This window comes from Portunus trituberculatus, chromosome 9, assembly GCF_017591435.1.
Source record: "Portunus trituberculatus isolate SZX2019 chromosome 9, ASM1759143v1, whole genome shotgun sequence".
Classification (NCBI taxonomy): Eukaryota; Metazoa; Arthropoda; class Malacostraca; order Decapoda; family Portunidae; genus Portunus; species Portunus trituberculatus.
Genome location: NC_059263.1, coordinates 13,560,766 through 13,579,218, shown reverse-complemented (window position 1 = coordinate 13,579,218; position 18,453 = coordinate 13,560,766). Strand labels below are relative to the sequence as shown.

Here is an 18,453-nt window from a genome sequence, read left to right as displayed (position 1 = left end):
CTCTGATTTCATAGTCGGTGAACTCTTCAGCATAGTTCATTATGAGTCCGTACTCATAGGTGGTGACTTCAATGCCCACCACACAGGCATTAACCCCAGTCTAGGAAAAGAAAACCCTGCTGGTACCCAAATAATTAGCCTTCTAGATCAGATTCTTGAAATTACCCTTATAACTGAACCACAAGCCACTCACGTACGGGGAGGCACCCTAGACCTTACCTTCATCTCAACTGACTTATATCCTGACACCAAATCTGCACTCCACCCGACCCTTACCAGTGATCATTTTGCAATAGAAGTCACTCTCGACGACGTAGCCCCTAACCAGAGCTTTTCACGCATCTCTGGAGATATCCTGTCAGAAGACTCAACACGGCGGCAGACACTATCGTGATCACTGGTATTACGATGATGAAGTGAGGGAACTCTACGCTAGAGTAAATACTGCGAGGAAACTCTTCCGACGACACCGATGCCAAGACAACCAGGAGTTATTACAAGCAGCAGTGCGGACCACAGATAGAAGGTTAAGGGAAATCAGAAAAGAAAAATGGCTTGCCTGGTGCTCCCAGTTAAACGAGCACACGTCCCTAGCTCAACTCTGGAACCATATCAGAATCGCAACAGGAAAACCAAGAGGAAAGCTCCTCCCCACCCAACACCTCAGCAAGAAGCTGAAAGGCTAGCCACCCTCTTTAGAAACAGGGCAGAGTCCACCCAGCTGCCAGAAGCTACTCAAAGAATCCAGGAAAATAGAATGCCTGAGAGGAACAACACTGTTGAAGAAGCATGCCATGTTGCCAGCGATCACGATGTAGACTTCACCCTAGATGAACTGGTGGCAGTCGAGAAGCAGGGCAGAGACACAGCACCAGGTGATGACCAGATTACTTATGCCATGATAAAGAACAGCGGAAATGAAGCAAAAAAGATCCTGCTCTCTCTCGTCAACTCATCTTGGCGCAAAGGCCAGCTACCCGATTCGTGGAAGACGGCGAAAGTCACACTCATCCCTAAGCCTAAAGATCCACAGAACCCCAGACCAATTCACCTATTAAGCTGCCTGGGCAAGACGGCTGAGAAGATGATGAGGCGACGACTCGAGTTCAAGATTGGCCCACTACATCAACAACTTTTCGCCTTTACCAAGGGTGTAGGCACCGCTGAAAACCTGGCAGGCCTCCTAGGTACAATCGACGACCATCCGACAGTTGTTATCTTCCTCGACTTAGAAAAAGCCTTTGAGCTTGTGAATCCTGCAACCATCCTCGAAACACTTGCTATGAAGGGAATTCAGGGGAGGTTGCTCCGATGGATCCAGAGTTGTTGGTATGGAAAGAGTACCAACTATTGGAGCTAATGCTAATTGAGGAAACTGAATTAAAAGCATTCAGTGGAGGGTTTTTTGTTTATTACAAAAATAGTTGGGTACATATATAAATAATATTTAATAATAATTTTAATAAGTTTGTATGTGATTGTGTATGTATGAATGTATGTATGAATGAGTGAATGTGTGTGAATGTGTAGTATTTTGTGTTGCATATTATACAAATATAAATAAAATGAATAATATAATAATATGAGAGTAAGACAAATATACTATAAAAAAAAAAAAAAAATTAATTAGTATGCCATGAAATGGTGAGACAGGAAATGTATGGTGATAACAGAAAATGCAATGATTGTAGGGCAGACTTAAGTAAACGGCCGCTACAATACTCCCCCCCTAGTTTCGAGGGAGGAGAAACGAGATTTTCCTGGTGCGGCTGGGTGAGTCAGGACCGTCCAGGGACGTTGTGGCGACCACCTGAGGTTGAGCAGGGTCAAGCAGGTAGGCCGGTTTGACCCGGTCCATGGACACAGCGTCCTGAGTGCCGTTCCGGTCGATGGTCACAGTCTTGCGTGTCCGCCGCAAGACACGATAGGGCCCTTGGTATGGTTGTGAGAGGGGGCGCTGAACAGCATCGACGCGGACGAAGACGTGTGTACAGGTGTCCAGGTCCTGGCTCACAAAAATCTTCTTAGGAGAGGAGCGAGGCTGGACTGGCTGTAGGTTGCGCATGGCACTGTGGAGGCGGGTGGCGAAATCTCGGGCACTGCACAGGTCTGGCTCTTGTGAGGGCACCAGCATCTCGCCGGGAAGCCTGAGGTTGGCGCCATACACCAACTCGGACGAGGAATGCTGGAGGTCTTCCTTGAGAGAGGACCTGATGCCGAGGAGGACAAGAGGAAGAGCCAGGGACCAGTGTTCGCGCTGTGAGGCGGCCATCAGGGAGGACTTGAGCTGGCGATGGAATCTCTCAACCATCCCATTTGACTGGGGATGGTAGCTCGAAGTCCTGTAGCGCCGTATGCCGAGAAATACCATGATCCTATTCCAGACATTAGCCTCGAACTGGCCACCACGGTCTGAGGTGAGGCTCAGAGGAACACCGAACCTTGAGACCCAAGTGGCGATGAAGGCGTTGGCGACGGTGTCGGTGGTGATGTCTGGAATAGGTGTAGCCTCAGGCCAGCGTGTAAACCGGTCCACGCACGTAAGGATGTAGCGGTGGCCGGCAGAGGCGGCAGCGGCCCGACCAAGTCAATGTGGATATGGTCGAACCGTCTGGAGACTGGAGGAAAGGTGCCAGGCGGAGAGTGTGTGTGACGAGTCACCTTGGAGGCTTGGCAGGCGGTACAGGTGCGGGTCCACAGTCTGACATCTCTGTTGATGCCCTCCCAGATGAAGCGAGAAGTCAGCAGGCGCTGGGAGGCACGGATACCAGGGTGAGAGAGGTCATGTAGCTGACGGAAGGCCTTGACGCGATGCTGCTGAGGCAAGTAAGGGCGGACGGCCTCTGTGGAGACGTCAGCATACAGAGAGACCTTGGTACCTGGGAGTGTGACTTTCTTCATCTGGAGCGCCGAGTTCTGCAGGAGGTTTTCCAGCTCGGGGTCGCCGGACTGGTCGGCAGCTATGGCAGTGTAGTCGATGGAGGACACAGCAGAGATACCACGGGAGAGAGCGTCAGCTGGGGCGTTGTCGACACCTTTGATGTACCGGATGTCGGTGGTGAACTGAGAAACGAAGTCCATATGGCGAAGTTGCCGAGGAGAGTAGGTTGCCTTGTTTCTCAGGAAAATGGTGGTGAGTGGCTTGTGGTCGGTGTAGATGTGGAAGCGGCGGCCTTCTATGTAGTACCGGAAGCGCTTGACGGCCTTGTAGATTGCGAGGAGCTCACGGTCGTAGGCACTGTAGTTGGCTTCGGCAGTGTTGAGCTTCTGGGAAAAGAAGGCGAGCGGCTTCCAGGCACTGTCCACGAGCTGCTGGAGGACAGCACCAGTCCCATTGCCAGAGGCGTCAGTTGCGATGCTCACCTCTGCGTCGGGGACAGGGAAGGACAGCAAAGTTGCGTCGCTGAGGGCCTTCTTGGCAGCGAGGAAGGCAGCGTCAGTGTCCGGTGTCCAGGTGAGCATGACCGACTGACCACGCTTGCACGGCTTGATCATGGCGTGTAGAGGCTGCAGCAGGAGAGAGCAGTGTGGAATGAAGCGGTTGTAGTAGTTCACCATGCCCAAGAACTCTTTGAGCTGGCGCTGGGTAGATGGCTTCGGGAACTGCTGGATGGCTTCACATTTAGTGGCAAGTGGAGTGATGCCTGCTGGAGTGACGGTATGACCAAGGAAGGTGAGCGAGGCCACGCCGAACTCTGACTTGTCGGCGTTGATCTGGACACCGTAGTCCTGGAGGCGGCGGAAGACTTGTTCGAGGTGCTGTCTGTGCGAGGCTTCGTCGGGGCTCGCGATGAGAAGATCGTCGATGTAGGCGAAACAGAAGGGAAGACCGCGGAGGACCTCGTCGATGAACCTCTGGAACGTCTGTGCCGCATTCCTGAGGCCAAAGGGCATCCTAACGTATTCGAACAGACCGAAGGGAGTGATGATGGCAGTCTTCGGTATGTCGTCAGGATGAACAGGAATCTGGTGGAAGGCCTTGATGAGGTCGATGCGGGAGAAGATGGTGGAACCAGAGAGTTGCGACGAGAACTCCTGCAAGTTAGGCACAGGATAACGGTCTTCCTTGGTGCAAGAGTTGAGAGCTCTGTAGTCTCCGCAGGGTCGGATGTCGCCGTTTTTCTTCGGGACGACGTGAAGAGCTGATGACCAGTTGCTGCTGCTGGGCCGCACAATACCTTGCCGCATCAGAGACTCGAACTCGGCCTTGGCCTGGCGGTAGCGTTCGGGAGCAAGACGGCGGGCCTTGGCGTGTACAGGCGGTCCTGAAGTCTCTATGTGATGCTGCACATGGTGTTTAGCGGGCACGCTGGCTGAGTAGGGTTGAGTCAGCGTGGGGAAGGACTTGAGTAAAACAGCGAACTGGTGGTCCCCTTTGATGACAGAGAGGAGAGTGCTGTCTCCTGGTGCTGGTCGAGCAAAGGAGGAGACAGAGGTCAGAGGGTCGACTAACCTGCGGCCTTTAACGTCGACCAGCAGGTTGAAGTGCTTGAGGAAGTCTGCTCCGAGAATTGCCTGGCTGACATCCCCGACGTAGAAGGTCCATTCGAAGCGACGTCGGAGGTAGAGATTCACTTGCATGGTGCGCCGTGAGTAGACGGGAATCTTGGTCCCATTGGCGGCGTGGAGATGCAAGAGAGGCGGCAAGGTGCGTAGACTGGCGGGCGCGGGGATAATACTGACATCGGCGCCGGTGTCTATGAGAAACCTTGTGTTGGAGCGGCAGTCTCGTAGGTGGAGCAGCGCTGAGAAACACTGGCGGGCAATTGGCTGCATCACTGCTCGCCGTTGGTGTTTGACGTGTTGTAGGTGCATGGGGAAACGCACTTGTTGGCCTTGGCACCAAACTTGTTGTGGTACCAACACAGACCTGGGCTCCTAGAACGGGAGCGGCGCTGGAGGCGGCGAGGAGTGGAGGAACGTGAGCGACGGCCATCATGCAGTTGCTTCTTCAAGTAGTTAACCTCGGTGGTAAGCTGAGAGATGAGCTTGGTAAGGTGAGACAACTGGGTGTCATTCTGTGTGGTAGTGACAGAAGACACAGGAGAAGCAGGTGTTGCAGGAAGAATCGCCAGGAAGTCGTCTGCCAACTTAGCGATGGCGTCAGGTTTCAAAGTGTCCTTGACGCTGAAGAGGCTACGCTGGATGGCAGGAGGAAGGCGCTGGTAGAACAGTTGCTTGAAGAGATCAGCGTCGAAGGCTTGGTACTTGTCACCAAGCAGTTGCTTCATGCGACTCAGCAACTGTGACGGCTTCTCATCACCTAATTCCTCACTAGAGAGGAGCTCACGGAGACGGTGGCGACGGAAGATTGTAGACTCGTTAGTAGGGCAGTCTTCAAATCTTCATAGGGAGTGTCAGAGGAGGCAGCAGTGGAGATGACGACAGAGATATGTGTAAGCACGTCGGATGGCAAGAAGCTAACAGCATGGTTGAATTTGGTGAGGCTGTTAGTGATCTTGGATGCCTTGAAGCTGTACTCCAAGAGACAGAACCACAAGGATGGGTCCTGCGAGTAGAAGGGAGGTGCCTTAAAAGACACCGCCGTCGCAGCAAGGTCTTCCTGAGACATGGCTGGTGGTGGTGATGGGCACTAGGCTCTGGCGTGAAGATCCTATGGGTCACAGCAGGTCTTAGGGAGCTGCTGTTGTACACAATAGTGTCACTGTCACTGGCGTGTGTCACTGGAGTGTGTCACTAGTGTGTGTCACTGGAGTGTGTCACTGGCGTGTGTTACTGGAGTGTGTCACTAGTGTGTGTCACTGGCGTGTGTCTGCACAGGGGGATGGGGATTCACGCCGTATCCACGTGGCGGGTCGAGAAAAGGGTAACACTCAAGCCGTAATCCAGGTGGCGGGTAAGCACAGTAACACGCCGTAATCCAGGTGGCGGGTAAGCACAATATCACGCCGTAATCCAGGTGGCGGGTGCAAAGGTGAAAATTGGAAGGTGGGTGGGACAGAGGGACGCAGAAGGTGTCGCTGTGGCACAGAAGGTGCTGTAGGAGGCACGGAAGGTGCTGTAGGAGGCACAGAAGGTGCTGTAGGAGGCACAGAAGGTGCTGTAGGAGGCGCAGAAGGGTGGGCGCAGAAGGCGCTGAAGGGTGGGCGCAGAAGGCGCTGAAAGGTGGGCGCAGAAGGCGCTGAAAGGTGGGCGCAGAAGGCGCAGCAGGGAAGGGGGAGGGAGCACAAAGGTGCTAGGAGGGGGGGTATAGTTAACCCTTACTATGCCTAAGGCATAATATTTCTCCCGGCCTAACCGTCAACTCCACGAACACCACATATGGAGGTGGAGCTTTTTCGGGTAGGAGCCCTCCAACGAATACCCCAGGCGGAGCTGGCGCAGGTCTTTGGGCTAGGAGACAGTGGCTCTTATACAGCCACGGTTCCTTCCTCTTAGCTAGCTCATGGGGTCACCTCCGTTACGTTACCAGGAGAGGAATCTACGTCACGTTCCAGGGGAGAACATCACAAAAGTTTGTACTAGAGAATGGAACACCACAAGGGGGCATCCTGTCACCTCTCCTCTTCAATCTAGTCATGGAGCGACTTGTCACAATCCTGTTTGAAAGAGGAGTACATCTCTTATGTTACGCAGATGATCTCCAACTTATAGTACAAGGACCAGTAAGACACCAAAAAGCACAAAGAGCTCTACGAAGACTCGAAGCAGCCTGCCAAAACCTAGGTTTAAAAATTAATCCAAACAAAACAAAAGCTTTAAATATCCGGAGTAAAAAGATGCCAAATACCCAGCTCACCATTCAAGATACCGCCATCGAATGGGTAGCATCTCACCAATGCTTAGGGATTCACTTTGACCACAAGCTTTCTTTCAAGCCTCATGTAGGATGGCTACACGGCTCCACGCAATGAGGAAAATGACTGGCTTGTCAGCAGGAGCCGACTTCCACGTGCTAAGAACCTACTACATACACGCAGTTCGGTCCCTCGTTGACTTCTCATCCATCGCATTGGCTGGACTTACCCCTCACCACACTTGCTATGAAGGGAATTCAGGGGAGGTTGCTCTGATGGATCCAGAGTTACGTTACCAGGAGAGGAATCTACGTCACGTTCCAGGGGAGAACATCACAAAAGTTTGTACTAGAGAATGGAACACCACAAGGGGGCATCCTGTCACCTCTCCTCTTCAATCTAGTCATGGAGCGACTTGTCACAATCCCGTTTGAAAGAGGAGTACATCTCTTATGTTACGCAGATGATCTCCAACTTATAGTATAAGGACCAGTAAGACACCAAAAAGCACAAAGAGCTCTACGAAGACTCGAAGCAGCCTGCCAAAACCTAGGTTTAAAAATCAATCCAAACAAAACAAAAGCTTTAAATATCCGGAGTAAAAAGATGCCAAATACCCAGCTCACCATTCAAGATACCGCCATCGAATGGGTAGCATCTCACCAATGCTTAGGGATTCACTTTGACCACAAGCTTTCTTTCAAGCCTCATGTAGGATGGCTACACGGCTCCACGCAATGAGGAAAATGACTGGCTTGTCAGCAGGAGCCGACTTCCACGTGCTAAGAACCTACTACATACACGCAGTTCGGTCCCTCGTTGACTTCTCATCCATCGCATTGGCTGGACGTACCCCTCACCACGTACAAACACTACAGGTTCAGCAGAACAAGTCTGATCGTAGGAGCCCCACTGTGGACCAGGATCTCTAATATACAAGTTGAGACTAATATAGCGCCAATCGAAGTGAGGATCACAAAGAACATTGCAACTATCGCTGCAAAACTGCTAACAAGACCCGGCTATGAAGTCACCCGTACGAAGCTCCGCGCTGCAGTTGCGCAAGGTCCTCACTTCAACAGTGACAAGTGGTCCCGGAAAGTTAGCGCTGCGCTAGCTGCGTCGGGCCTCAGCTACGTTACCAACATAGGAGACGATACCCCCAATGACACATACACAGAACTCCCCCCATGGACTAGAATCAAAACTGTTTTTTCCTGCACGCTCCCTGATGTTGCCAGAGATGATATCGTGAGACGAAGGATACACGGGGAGTTACAAATCGCCCGACTGCAACACGAGAACTCCGTTGTTTATTACACTGACGGTTCAGTGGTTCCCGACACTGGAAGATGTGGAGCAGCTTTCGTTGTGAATGATGATGAACATCCCATACGAATCTCTGACAGATGCAGCAGCTTGCAGGCTGAACTCGCTGCTATACAGCAAGCCACGCTGCATGCTGCTAGGCAGGCCGGGGATATCATCACCATTCACACAGATTCCAAAGGAGCCATCGATACATTACAGCAGCAGTCCATCCGCGATAATATACATCTGACGACGTCAGTTCTCTCAAACATTCGTGCACTACAAGAGCAAGGGAAGACAGTACGAATAAATTGGATTCCGAGTCACGTCGGACAGTGCTGCCAAGTTTGCAGCCAACCTCGCCAGTGTTACTTTTCGGATCAAGCCATCACTCTCCAGCTACAAGAAGGCTGCACGAAGAAGAGAGACAACTGTAACCCTCAACAAGAATAAGGCACTCGCACATGAGGGATCACGTTCCTATACTTGGTTCCAAGGTGTAACCAACGGGTTGCAGCTCCAGACTCCGAAGACCACGCCCAGGAACCTCCGAGTGCACCTCCACCGGCTGCGACTAGGTTACATCTGTAGCTGGCAGCTCCCGAGTCCAGTTCCTGTAAACCGCCCCTGCACCCACTGCGAACTTGTTCAAAACGAACCTTTACTCCACTGGCTCCTAGACTGTGAGTACACCAGTGAACTCCGCCGTGCTCTGCAGAAAGACCCAGTTGACCCCAACTCACACATTGCACGACACGAAGCCGTGGGCATACTACGCGCGCTCAGTGAACACCATATGCCCACACTACAAAGAGTTATTAAACACTTCCCACCACCTTGCTGAAAACTTTAGCTTAGCTTAGCTCTTTAGGAGAGAGCCATAATGCTGCTGGACTCTCTTAGTTCTTAGCTACGGGCCGCTCTGAAGGCAAAGCCCCGTTTTGGGTGTTATATATATACATTTGTATTCCCAAATCAATCTATAAAAAAAATAAAAAATAAAAAATAAAATAAAATAATATAAAAAAATATATAAAAAAATTTTAAAAAAATAAAAAAATAAAAGAACAAAAAAAAATAAATAAATAAATAAATAAATATAATAAAAAGATAAAATAAAAAAATAATTAAAAAAAAATTTTTTTTAAATAAATAAATAAATAAAATAAATAAATAAATAAAATAAAATAAATAAAAAATGAAAAAAAATAAATAAAAAGAATAAAAAAATAAAAATAAATAAATAAAAAATAAAAAATAAATAAATAGAATTAAAAAATAAATAATGAAAAAAAATAAATTAAATTAAAAAAAAAAAATTATCTCTCTCTCTCTCTCTCTCTCTCTCTCTCTCTCTCTCTCTCTCTCTCTCTCTCTCTTACTCCACATGTGTAGTTTTCCTTGGTATTTTGAACAGTATACAGTAGTGTAGTTCGGTCAAACAGCCTAGGTCACACTCATGTGTTTGTTGATGTTTCAAATTTATTTCTATCATCACTTCATGTTGTACTCAATGCTATAATTTCCTTAAAGACTTACTTTTAAAGCAGCAAGTGCAGCTCTTGCTATCACACAACTTTTTCCTTCTATAAGCAGGAGTAGGACACAAGGACTGCATGTAGTCGATAGAAACGCATGTTCCATTCTTCCATTCGCACTTATTGGTATTCATGCACTTCCACACTTTGATCTCCAAATTCTTAGGAACTTTGGGAAGAGATATAGAAATGGCTATAACATTACCGTTAACAAGAAAAGTTGTGATGTGTGTAAACACGATCCTTATATTCAATAACACAACATTATGAGAAGAACACTTATAAGAAAAAAATTTAATGATAAAATTTTAAAAAGTATGAAAATAAAACTGCAGACTGACCTGATTGGCAACAGACAAGGCTAGAATTATTACACTGGAGATTGGGTGACTCAATGCAGGCTTTCACACCATCACGTTTCACACACTCGCAAGTCTGCAGAAATAAGACGATTAATCAGCACTACGATTACCAATCGTATATATATATATATATATATATATATATATATATATATATATATATATATATATATATATATATATATATATATATATATATATATATATATATATATATATATATATATATATATATATATATATATATATATATATAGATAGATAGATAGATAGATAGATAGATAGATAGATAGATAGATATAGATATATATATATATATATATATATATATATATATATATATATATATATATATATATATATATATATATATATATATATATATATATATATATATATATATATATATATATATATATATATATATATATATATATATATATATATATATATATATATTATGTTGTTGCTTTTTTGTGATGGTGATATATTAAGCAGAATTCATTTTGAGTATTGGTAACGTATACATTTGTTTAGTTTGAAGACTGAAGAAGGATGTGTGAAGACAAAATGGGATCGACATCCCCAAGATACCTGCGAGGACAAGATGGCACAAGACAGCTTGGTGGTCACAATCAGGGCCATCACTATAACTCTCACTGGGACAAAATGTGTTTCCTGCATTTCTGGACAATAGAAATCGCTTTATGTAATTACTGCTAAAATGTAACGATCACTTCAGATATGGATGAAAGATTTTTCTTCTTCAAAATAAAAACAATCTGCGTCAGCTTCCTTTCTCTAGCTTACTGTCAACCACACTAAGGGAACAGCATGAGAGCAGCAGGTGTTATGCCGCCTATACCAGGTGATGTGGATGACGAACATTTGTGCTGTCACAGGGTTTTTTTATGTATATCATGATCGATTACACTTTGTACGTATGAATATTGTCTTTATCATTAAAATTATTATTTATTGTCATTGTTACTATTATTATTATTATTATTATTATTATTATTATTATTATTATTATTATAACTATCATTATTATCATCATTATTGTTTTCATTTTCATTGCCATTGTTATCAATTTCATCATTCTTATAATAATTATATTAATAATAATGAAAAGAAGAGTAATAATAATAATAAATGATAATGATAATAATGATAATAATAATAATAATAATAATAATAATAGAGGATGCGTAGTGGATAACGTCATGAGCGTGGGATTGGGCAGACGTCCATGCGCTGGTTCGAATCCCACCACATACCGCTTTGAAGTTGTGCCATTTGTCGAGAGGTTTAAAGTTACCTACATGTCACCATGATACCCAGGCTCTAGGTGTTTATACCAAAGATGCGCTTAGGTGGTGATATGGGTCCTAATATGGGTACCACTATAAATTAAATTTCCTGCACCACTAATGGGCGGAAGCTGAACAGCGCTTCCCACATATACTCTTCAAGTGTGCCTATAGGTGCTATAGGCCGTTACATCAAAAAATGAAATGAAATAAAATAATAAAAATAATAATGATAATAATAATAATAATAATGATAATGATAATAATAATATAATGAAAATGATAATGATAACAATAATAATAATAATAATAATCATTATTATTATTATTATTATTATTATTATTATTATTATTATTATTACTATTATTATTATTATTATTATTATTATTATTATTATTATTATTATTATTATTATTATTATTATTATTATTATTATTATTATTATTATCATTATTATTATTATTATTATCATTATTATTATTATTATTATTATTATTATTATTATTATTATTGTCCTTATCATTATTATTATTGTCATTATCATTATTATTATTATTGTCATTATCATTATTATTATTACTATCATTATCATTATTATTATTTTTATTATGGAAGAAAAGAAATATAGTTGAAGATTAATAAGTGACGGGCAAACCGTCTTGCTGTTTATAATCTTTTTATTTTTCATTTTAGATTGTGGACTGGCCGACCAAAGGTAAGTGTATGGTAAGTATTATTAGAGTGGTAGATATTCTTATTTGTTTTATTATTGTACATTAATCTCCCTTTTTTCCTCTTTCCCTTTCCTTTTCTTTTTCCCAGGTGTTGTTTGGTGCGTCTGTAGCAGCATCATTACTCGCTTCTAGTTAGAGAAAGGTGATTGTAAGTGCTGTTTTATGTGTTATTTGTAGTTGTGTTTGATTTCAACAAGTTTCTTTTTCCTTTTCAGGTGCTAATTGGTTAATGTCTTTACGTATCTTCGTGATTTGCAGGCGAGTGTAGGTAAGTACCGTTCCCGGTTTTATTTTTGTTAGGGCTGTTCCTTGGAGAAAGCTGGCTTGGGGCATTTTCTCTTAGCTCTAGATGTGGTTTCTTGAACCACAGGTGACTATTTTCATCGTTATTTGTTACTAGATTTAAGTATTTTTCATCTTGTAATGAATTGATCATTTTATCTTTTGTTTTAATGTCTCTATTATATAGGATTACATTGATTGCGTTTAGGTTAAACATTTCATGCATCTCCTCTGTAGTTTTGGTGTAAGGGTATCTTTCTGAATATACCTACAAATCTTAGTGCTGAGTTTTGGACGGTTTGTAGTTATAGCATTGATTTATTAGATATTGAATTGAGAGGGTAAGCCGGATAAGTTAGCTTGGGGAGGACGCATGCTTAACTAGGTGTCTTAATTTTGGTGTTGTGTAAAAAAAACTTTTAGTAAGTGAGAGTGCCGCCATAGCTGACTGTTGTGTGTGATGTGACTGTTTATGCCTGTGGTGGTTATTTTCATGCCATGAATGTTTCCTTTGTTAGAGTAAGGGACTTTTGTACCGTTTATTATTATTGGATATGGTGTTTTCATGCCTATTGGAATGATGGTGAATTTTTCCATGTTAGTTTTTATCTTCCATTTTTTTTTTTTTTTTTTTTCACATTGATTGATTTTGATTATTTCTCTTTCAGCTTTCTTTGCTAGAATTCTCTTTCATTTTTCAGGTTGGGTGATGATTTGCGTTATAATCATCTGCATACATGATATTTATGCAACATGGAGCTGGCTGAGGAAGATCGTAGGTGTAGAGTGCGTATAATGTTGGTGAAATTGAACTGCCTTGTGGAACTCCACTTAGAATAGGGAATGAGGGGCCTGTGAAGTTCGTAAGTGAGATCCGTGCTTCGTCTAGAAAATTACAGAGTAGTTTGGTAAATGTGGTGGGAAGGCCGATGTTACTGATTTTATATTTGAGTCCGTTGTGCCAGACTTTACAAATGCTTTGGACGCATCTCTGTACGACACAGCATCTTTCCCTTTTTCCTGCTGTGTTTGCTAGTCTCAGAAATTAGTGCTAATGCTGTGTCAGTACCTCTATTTTGTCGGAAACCATGCTGCGTAACTGGTAAAATGTTGTTGTCCTCTGAATGTGTCCTTAATCTTTTATTTATGATTTTCTCTAAAACTTTTCCCGGTACTTCCAAGAGTACAATAGGTCTGTAATTTACAGACTCTGTTGTTGGTTTATTTGCTTTGGGAATCAGTTTTAGTATGGCACCCTTGAATGCTCGTGGGAAGTAGCCTGCAGTGAGTGCGTGGTTGAAAATGTTGCAGAGGTTTTTTAGGACAGACTCTGGTAGCTTGGCTAGTATCGTTTTATTGATTTTACTTTCACCTGGTGTTGTGTTTCTAAACGATTTTATGATGTTGACTACTTCTTCTACTGTTACTTTTTATTAAACATAATGATCATTGTTTAGTCTGCTGAGGTCAGAATATTCGTAAGGGTTGATATTGTGCGTGTTCTCTTGTATATGTCTGTTAATTTCCATTTCATGATTGAGGTCGTATTGAACATTTTCTTCTGGGCTGACTTTAGAAACATTTTCCCATATGTCCCTAAATGTTTTTTTCTTATCTTGGCTGCCATATATATATATATTTTTTTTATCATTTATTATTAAGTATGGTAATGAGTTATTTTTGCTTCCTTTTAATCTTTTTACTTTATCCCAGAATTTTTTAGGGTCTTTGTACATATGTTCCAAGTTTAAAATGGTGTCTTCCCAGTTTTTTGTGTATTGATTTTTACACTCCTGTATCAGGTTTATTTTAAATCTGTTGTATTCATGGTACTAATATTTGCTAAATTTAGGCCACAAGGTCAACATGACTTGTATGTCCTCATTGACCATCTAGACTCAACCACTCTGAGGAATATACTCAGGGAATATCCTCAGTTTGCTCCAACACTGTAGGTTGTGTATGCAATATCTGTACTTATTTAATGAAACACTTGTATTCTTGTTATGTATACTGTTTAGTGTTATATTTTTTATACTTTAACCTGAAGTCTTTGCCCAAGGGGTGGGTGGCAAGGTCCATCCTCCTCCTTTGTTGTAATTATTTATTAATTCAACAATAAATGTATCAATCAATCAATCAAGTTCAGCCATTCTCAAACGCCGTTTCAATTGCCATTGTATTTGTCTGATAGTTGAATTGGTGATAGCTTTTTGTATGGTGATAAAGGATTTCATGGGGAAGCTCCAGCTATAATCCCAGTATTTATACCTGGATCGTTGGTAGCGTGAGGTGGTAACACCCACACTACTTGCTGATTGGTTGGAATCTGCGTGCTGTTGCCCTCTGTCCCTCGGAGTGAGAATTAACGCGGCCGCCATCGCCCAAATCACGTCGCCCGAGCGTTTGTTGATGTTGTTGTTGGTGGAATCTTCACCAACAACATCAACAAACGCAAGTGTGTAGCGTGTGGTGACCCTCCATGAGTGGGGGTCGGTGTGGTGTGTCATGGTGCTGCTCCGTGGCAGTAGACTCACAACCACTCCAGGGTCACGTGATACATAATAATGATGAAGGCCATGGCCGGCGCACACCGCAGCAGGCTGTTCACTAGGGCCCTGCTACCCCGCGGGATGTCCTTCCCTTGCTTGAATGGGGACAGAATGGAAGGCTGCAAGATATCAGAGGATCTCCCGTGGGGCTCTCCCCTCCTGTGACGGAGCCTGGAGAGCGGCTCACATCTGGCTATCCCTGAGGTCACAGTGTACGACCTCGGGGATCTCGCCAGTCTGAGGAATAAGTTCCCTTTCCTGTGAAGACTGGTCTTGGGGAGCGGCCCACCTCTACCCATCCCCGAGGTCATGGTGTACGACCTCTTGTGTCAGGCTGGCCACGGTCTTGTCAGCCTGAAAAATGTGTTCCCTTTGTTGTCAGGACTGGGCCTGGGGAGCGGCCCGCCTCCGGCCATCCCCAAGGTCCATCAGGGTGACCTTTGGGGGTGAGGACACAGTATGTGACCTCAGTGATCAGGCTGGTTCCAGAGTTGGTGTACACAGCGTATGGAGGCAGGACGGGCTGTATTTTACCAGTCTGGGGGGTCAGACTGGCGTGCTGCTCAATCTTTGCTGGTTCCTGTTTGTCCTCCTTGGATGTCCTTGGCTCGTCCAGGAGCCTTCTGCTGTAGAACACAGCGACGGGGGCTTGGTCTTGGGCCCCGCCAGCGCCGCCTGCTGCATCCCCAGCCTTGAGGCTAAAGAAGAGCGCAGAGCGGCGCCCTATCCTGTTTGTTTTGAGACCCCCAAAGCAGGTCAACCAGTGGGATTTCACGGCGGGCCACGAGAGTCTCTCCCGCCATGATGTCCACCATTACGAGCGTGGCGTCATCCTTCTTGGCGACCATCCCAACGGCTACCAAGATCCTGCGGCCAGACCTGTGCTGGTCTACCCCGTCCCCCCGTCCTCTGCTGCGGGGTAGACAGAGGGTGAAGCGGTCGAAGCCGCAACACTTTGAGAGTGCTGCACTTCTGACCCATTGCTCCAATCACTTCTTCTCGTTTTATTTTCTTCACTTTGATATGAATTGAAATGTTTTCTCGGAACAGTTTTGTCAAAATGTGTTGAAACCAGATGGCAGCTCAACTACTGCCGCATCACTCATTCACTCACTCACTCTTTCACTCACTCATTTACTGAAAGAAAAACACTGAGCAGTAGCAGTAACAGCAGTAGTAGTAGTAGTAGTAGTAGTAGTAGTAGTAGTAGTAGTAGTAGTAGTAGTAGTAGTAATAGGAAGACAGACAGACAGACAGACAGAGAGACAGACAGAAAGACAGAAAGACAGACGAAAATTTTACATAACAAAAATGTATAAGTAAATAAACAAAATTAAATAAAACACCCAAAACACACACACACACACACACACACACACACACACACACACACACACACACACACACACACACACACACAAGCCAGAGGACCAGGGTTCGATTCCCCGGCCGGGTGGAGATATTTGGGTGTGTCTCCTTTCATGTGTAGCCCCTGTTCACCTAGCAGTGAGTAGGTACGGGATGTAAATCGAGGAGTTGTGACTTTGTTGTCCCGGTGTGTGGTGTGTGCCTGGTCTCAGGCCTATCCGAAGATCGGAAATAATGAGCTCTGAGCTCGTTCCGTAGGATAACGTCTGGCTGTCTCGTCAGAGACTGCAGCAAATCAAACAAACAGTGAAACACACACCACATGGGAACCGCCTTCTCATGGTGGGGGCTTTGTGTGCCCCTGTGACCTGGCGAGCTAGGCTTGGGGGGGCTTTGGCCCCTGCTCTGCCCTTCTGAGGGGAAGAGAGCTTTCCATGCTAGTAAGGTCGCCAGTGAGGGTCAGACCAAATGGTTCCTACGTAGGCTGCCAGTGGACCAGTGGAGCCACCCGCTGGAGGGATCACCCCATAGGGGTCATCTTGTGTTGGATGGTTGGGTGTCCAGGCTGGGATTCTTTGGGAGGGTGGTCTCAGCTCTGTCGTGGACAAACATTTGCATCATGTGGGGCCTTTTTTTTAAGACGACTGGTCCACATGGGGACAAGGTACCCCATCCATGGCAGCCAGCGCTCACTCCCATTGTAGTCCCAGTAAGTGGTTTCCCTTACCCCTGGAGATATTCTTTTGTGTTACTTGATGCCCATGGGAAACACAAAAACTTATCAGGTTCTCGTGAGGTGGCTGACCTGGCCCACGAGACATCATCTTCAGGTCTGAATAGCGAGGGGGATTCCCTTCCACAAGTGCCTCTCACAGCGGTCTCCTGATCTGGGAGTTCTTCTGAGGGACGCCTCTCTGCTGGTTTGGACTCACTTTTGATGGTAAATGTTAATCAAACTTTTTCTTATTACGCCTTACATTCCCTTCTCAAGGTGGATGGCATGGTTCTTCGCATTAGACTTGTTTATGATAAGGACTTTCCATCTAACCGCTGCTATGTGACGTTTCTATCATGTGATGTAGCTCATTTGGCTTTAGAACATGTAGCATCTCTGCCCCTTGCTGGCTCTGGCTTTAAGACCGAACTTCTCCACTCCCGCAATATTGCAGATAGTGACACGGATTATATCCCAAATCTTTTTTGACAACCATTTCGAGTTTTCAGTTCCTGAAGTCCTCCAGATCCTGCCTCCACGTTGGTTTGTGGCGTATTACAGAAATGGGCATGGGAATTTCATCCATGCCTAGCAGGTCCTGGCCAAAGAAATAGGCACAATTCCTGAGGGAAAATGAAGAAGTACAGTAAGGGGGTACTCATGTGGGCTAAAGATATTACTCAGGTTAGGATGTTGCAACATCTCCCATGCCCTACTGACAGCATGTTTGAGACCGTGAAGGCTCATCCCACCTTTATTTATAGTAAAGGTTGTGTGTACAGTCAGGATCTTTATGAATTTCTTGAAGAGGAAATACTAGCAGTGTGCCCTAGCTGTGTCCATAAGGTGACTAAGATGAGGAATTCCTCCAACATGGTCCTTCTCACCTTTTGGTTCCACCCTCCATGACCGTGTTCATATCGGTCCCATCAATCTTAGGGTGAGGCGTTTTGTTTCCCGCCCTCTTCAGTGTTTCTCATGCTACGGGTACGGTCATGGTAAAAGCTCCTGCAAGGAAACTTCTCGATGCGGTAATTGCTCAGCACTAGACTCACATTCTGAGGAACATTGTAATGCTACTACTTATTGTTTCCATTGCCGTGATGCTCACCAGGTATGTTCCAGGCAATGCACGAGGTATCGCCTAGAGCAGAATATTCTACAGTTTTGCTAGTAGTCAGTTCATTAGTCTTGGTAGTGCTCGCCGTGAACTCCGTTACCGTCAGAAGGACGGTACTGATGCGACATCCTATGCTTTATTAGCCTCTCGCTCATCAGCTGAGTCAGCGGGTCCGAAGACAACTCCTTCTGCTACCTTTCGCTCTCTTGGGGCTGGTGGTCCTGTTCGTTTGGCTAATAAGTTTGCCCTTTTGTCCGATGACTCAGTTGAGTCATCTGAAAGATGTGACGGGAATCCTCTGCCTTTGACCAAGGTGACCCATATAGTGGATGTCCATTCCACTCCTGTATCACCTAAGCCTATGAAGGGCCTGACCAAGCAGCAACGCGGCTCTGCAGA

General features: G+C 45.0%; 1 protein-coding gene across 1 annotated transcript; it reads right to left on the bottom strand.

Annotated features, from left to right (window-relative positions):
* Nucleotides 1-4,775: 4,775 nt before the first annotated feature.
* LOC123501736 lies at nucleotides 4,776-5,231 on the bottom strand. The gene has a single exon (XM_045250741.1). It carries the CDS (start codon nucleotides 5,229-5,231, stop codon nucleotides 4,776-4,778), a length of 456 nt encoding a protein of 151 aa, XP_045106676.1.
* Nucleotides 5,232-18,453: the final 13,222 nt, after the last annotated feature.